The sequence below is a fragment of the Fukomys damarensis genome, unplaced genomic scaffold (genome assembly GCF_012274545.1).
Source record: "Fukomys damarensis isolate Sample0158 unplaced genomic scaffold, DMR_v1.0_HiC HiC_scaffold_16, whole genome shotgun sequence".
Classification (NCBI taxonomy): Eukaryota; Metazoa; Chordata; class Mammalia; order Rodentia; family Bathyergidae; genus Fukomys; species Fukomys damarensis.
In genome coordinates, this window is record NW_022900928.1 from 66302591 (window position 1) to 66304598 (window position 2008).

Here is a 2008-nt window from a genome sequence, read left to right on the forward strand (position 1 = left end):
TCTCGCGCGGCGCCAGCTGGTGCTGCTCAACCCGTACGCCGCGCTGTGCAACCGCATGCTGGCCGACATGGTGGGGCAACTGCGCGGCCCCCACAATGGGCGCTGAGCGCACAGGAGGGGGCCTGAACCAATAAAGCTGCCTAGCTGACCGACTGCGCCTCCTTCGTCCTGTTGCGCGCCCACTCGCGGGAGCCGCCGGGTGTCGCGCGGCGCCAGCTGGTGCTGCTCAACCCGTACGCCGCGCTGTGCAACCGCATGCTGGCCGACATGGTGGGGCAACTGCGCGGCCCCCACAATGGGCGCTGAGCGCACAGGAGGGGGCCTGAACCAATAAAGCTGCCTAGCTGACCGACTGCGCCTCCTTCGTCCTGTTGCGCGCCCACTCGCGGGAGCCGCCGGGTGGGGAGGGAACGGTCACGCACCTGACCTGGTCGGGCATCGATTGGCCCTGCCTGGCGCAGCCCCCGCTCTGGCCGCGGACTGCGGTGCTCATCAGACCTGAGCAGTTGCTTGGTTGCGCTAGCGGAGGGACACTGGTGAGCCGCACGGGAAAGGGAGGCGGCGGCGGCATGCTTGGGTGACCCCTGCTTGCACGATGCCCTCCTCCTCGGCCCAAGTCCACCTGAGCAGCCGGGATTGGAGAAGAGGGCGTAGGGCGAGAGGTGGGAGGGAGAACAGGGTAGGAGAAGGGCAGTTAGTTTGGGGGAGGGGAATGTGCAGACACCTTGGGGCGGGGGCGGGCGGCTGCTCAGTTGCCCCTGGCTTCTGTATATCTTTGCATGTGACGTTTGGTCTCTGCAGTCAGGGCTGGGTTCTGTGCCCGCAGGTGCCTAGGTATAGGCTGGGTGGTTCAGTGCCTTTGGGCTTTGCTCTTCGGGTCCGTGCCACAGCCCCTGCGGACCAGTCTACAGTCGCGATTCCGTGTATGGTTCTGTTTTTCGAGTAAATTCCTGAAGGAGTTACTAGGCCTGCCTGCTCTCACCTGGCTGACACCGAGGCCACTCCATTCTCTCAGCAGCCCAGCCCGAGACCTGGCCACTATGGAGCTGCCAGCCACCCTCCCACACACACTACTATTCCTGCCAGCCCTGCTGAGCTCAGGTACACTCTTGTAGGTTCCTTCTGGGAGCCAGAGCCCTATTCTTCCCCTCCTTGCCTGCACTTTCCATCTGGTGGTCTCTCTAGGTGGGACAGACCCCAGGCTCCAAAGCCAGGTTCCCTTCTTCTACTTAACCTACCTTAGGTCCAGCCAGTCCCTGGTGAGAGAACCCAGCTGCCCTGCCTCTTGACCTGCTGTCCCTTTGTTACTGGAGCTCATCCTAGTCACAGAACAGTACCAACCTCCCCATCCCCTCCTAGAAGTTGCCTGTGTTCTAGGTTGGGGGGAGTTGGCACCGAAAATTGATGGTCACACCTGGGCTGAGAGGGCACTTCGGGAGAATGAGCGTCATGCCTTCACCTGTCGGGTGGCAGGGGGCCCTGGCACCCCCCACTTGGCCTGGTACCTGGACGGAAAGCTACAGGAGGCCGGCACCTCAAGACTGCTGAGAGTGGGTGGGGAGGCCTTCTCTGGAGGCACCAGCACCTTTACCGTCACTGCCCAGCGGGCCCAGCATGAGCTTAACTGCTCCCTGCAGGACCCTGGCAGTGGCCAGTCAGCCAACGCCTCTGTCATCCTTAATGTGCAATGTGAGTAACCCTGAAGTGGGCAAAGGTAGAGGTTCCTGGACCCTTAGCAGCCATGCAGCAGGTGTTCAGTGTGACATTTAGCAAACACTTAAGCTCTTTGCAAACATTAATTCACTTTATCATCACAGTAATTCTGCAAAGGGATTGTTATTTGTATTTCCATTTTACAAATGAGAAAACTGAGGCCCAAAGAGGTTAAGCAGTATGCCCAAAGTTATATAGTTGGTAAAAAGCAGAGCCAGGTTCAGATCCAGACATTTTAATATTTTGGAAGAGGAATTTTGTTGGGCTGCATTTAAATATACATATATATATATAT

General features: G+C 58.8%; 2 protein-coding genes across 12 annotated transcripts in view; both read left to right on the forward strand.

Moving 5' to 3' along the window:
• The window catches only part of Ttc36 (tetratricopeptide repeat domain 36), a 10457-nt gene extending 10263 nt beyond the window's left edge, over window positions 1-194 (forward strand). Inside the window, exon 6 of the mRNA XM_033763948.1 lies at window positions 2-194. Within this exon, the coding sequence (XP_033619839.1) occupies window positions 2-106 (105 nt within the window). The 3' untranslated portion in view covers window positions 107-194. The remainder of the gene's footprint in view (window position 1) is intronic.
• A 138-nt stretch (window positions 195-332) lies between these two features.
• Window positions 333-2008, forward strand: part of Tmem25 (transmembrane protein 25) — a 4871-nt gene continuing 3195 nt past the window's right edge. For 4 of the 11 annotated variants that reach the window (XM_033764370.1, XM_033764371.1, XM_010629338.3 and 1 more), the window contains exons 1-2: window positions 687-1101; window positions 1378-1689. In XM_033764370.1, the coding sequence (XP_033620261.1) occupies window positions 1041-1101; window positions 1378-1689 (373 nt within the window). In that variant the 5' untranslated portion in view covers window positions 687-1040. The other 7 variants (XM_019208198.2, XM_010629336.3, XM_019208199.2 and 4 more) reach the window with 7 other exon arrangements.